The following is a 1,827-nucleotide window of genomic DNA, read 5'->3' on the forward strand; positions in this document are numbered from 1 at the left end:
CAGCTGCACACAGCACAAACAGCTAAAAGATTCAGCCAAGAACATTTTAAAAACCAAAAATACTCTTAAAATACAAAATACAGTCATTGTCTCTGAATGAACTTATAAAATATCAATGTTACGTTAGCACTAAATCTGGGWAATACTAGAAATGTTATTGATTTGATACAAAGAAAATACAGGGCTATTCTGATTATGATACTTTGTGTTCATTTAATAGTTATGTGATTTTGCCTTTCGTTAGTCAATTATGATAAAATATAGGACAAAGATTTTAGGCAAATTAAAAAGTTTTGTATTAACTAACTACAACAACGTAAAACAATGTAATAGTGCACAATTAATAAAATAATTCCCCATTTTTTATTACATTTAGCAGTGCTATTGCACGTACACACATCCATTATTAGTACTAGGATGACACAAGAAGGTGAGAACACTTATTTCCATTGTGGTGCAATACAAAAAACAGAGTTCTATAGAAAAAAACATAAAACAAGAAAACAAGAGTACAAAGAAAGAGAAAAAGAGCACAATAAAAACTGAAAATCAATATGATAAACTGGTGCAACAAGAAAGAAACAAATAAGATGGACTTATGAAATTTAGTGCATAATGAAAGCAAAGACAGCTGAGTAGAAAACTCTTAACCTTTGATTTAAATGTGTTTTTACAATGTGACTGTTCACAGCTCTAAGAAAAACATCACTAGTGCAAAAATAACAAAATATAAGCAACAATGCAAAAAATAAAATATTAATATAATAACGTCAACAACACACCCAAAATATATAACTCCCATTGCATGCTGGCATGATGTAACAATTTGGAGACTCAACACTACTAACTTTAATTTTCACTTTATTAAAAACAAAGTCATTAGTATCGATGTGAAACAGTTAGTCATCTGAGTATCAGTAGTATGGAGCATTGATACTTTGATATGCCCACTCCTACACAGAGAATATAATAATAATTTCATTTATTTAAATGACACATTCATTACTGTTTTTGCATACACAGCAATATTTAAGGGCCAGAATTAGCTCAATACCTAAAGTAAACTTTGTTTTATTTAAAAAGATGTGATTTTTTGTAGAAAGCATAACAAGAGGGTGGAAACTACAAAACAAAAGCTGCTATCAGTTGGATTCATTCTCACACATCAGCAGTGAATTCTCCTCCCTCGTCACTCCCAAGCCTAACCTGTTTAACCTGCCCACACCTGGAGGACATACGTGAGACAAATGTGAGGACGACAAAGTGATCTCGAGTCCAACAGGAAACAGACAGGAGRTTTTCAAGTTTTATTTATTTACGTTCCCCACAGTGGTACAGAAGGGAGCCATGGAGGCGGACCGCACAGACGAGGACATCGAGTCTCTCATTAAGAACATGGACTACATCCCCGGCCACTTCCACCTGGAGCTCAATCTGAACGGGGAACCTGCTGAACCTGCGAMGCTGCGACACCGAGACACTCGCCTGAAGCAGGAGAGTCTGCAAGCTGAGCTGGAGGTTGAAGTTGGGTATCTACAATACGCGGTCCGAAACCTCCTGGGCCTGCTGGCGTTTCACCTCGAGCAGCTGGACAAAGCTGAGGAAATATTCAGGTGAGAACACATGGAAGTTTCCTTTTAGGTGGGATATTTATTTGTAGGCAAACTCAACATTATTAAGCWACTTTTTATTTTAAAAAAAAAGGTAGACAGTAGACTTGTTACAGAATAGAAACACTAAAAAGATTAAAATGTTTGGATCCGACGTGTGATCGCTGCAAACAATCTCCTGCCACACTTTTACACACATTCTGGTCCTGTCCAAAGC

General features: G+C 36.0%; 1 protein-coding gene across 1 annotated transcript in view; it reads left to right on the top strand.

The window, feature by feature from the left end:
• The first annotated feature begins 1,193 nt into the window (after positions 1-1,193).
• ttc22 (tetratricopeptide repeat domain 22) overlaps positions 1,194-1,827 on the top strand; it is a 5,681-nt gene continuing 5,047 nt past the window's right edge. Inside the window, exon 1 of the mRNA XM_014014300.1 lies at positions 1,194-1,613. Within this exon, the coding sequence (XP_013869754.1) occupies positions 1,348-1,613 (266 nt within the window). The 5' untranslated portion in view covers positions 1,194-1,347. The remainder of the gene's footprint in view (positions 1,614-1,827) is intronic.

The sequence above is a fragment of the Austrofundulus limnaeus genome, unplaced genomic scaffold (assembly GCF_001266775.1).
Source record: "Austrofundulus limnaeus strain Quisiro unplaced genomic scaffold, Austrofundulus_limnaeus-1.0 Scaffold113, whole genome shotgun sequence".
Lineage (NCBI taxonomy): Eukaryota > Metazoa > Chordata > Actinopteri > Cyprinodontiformes > Rivulidae > Austrofundulus > Austrofundulus limnaeus.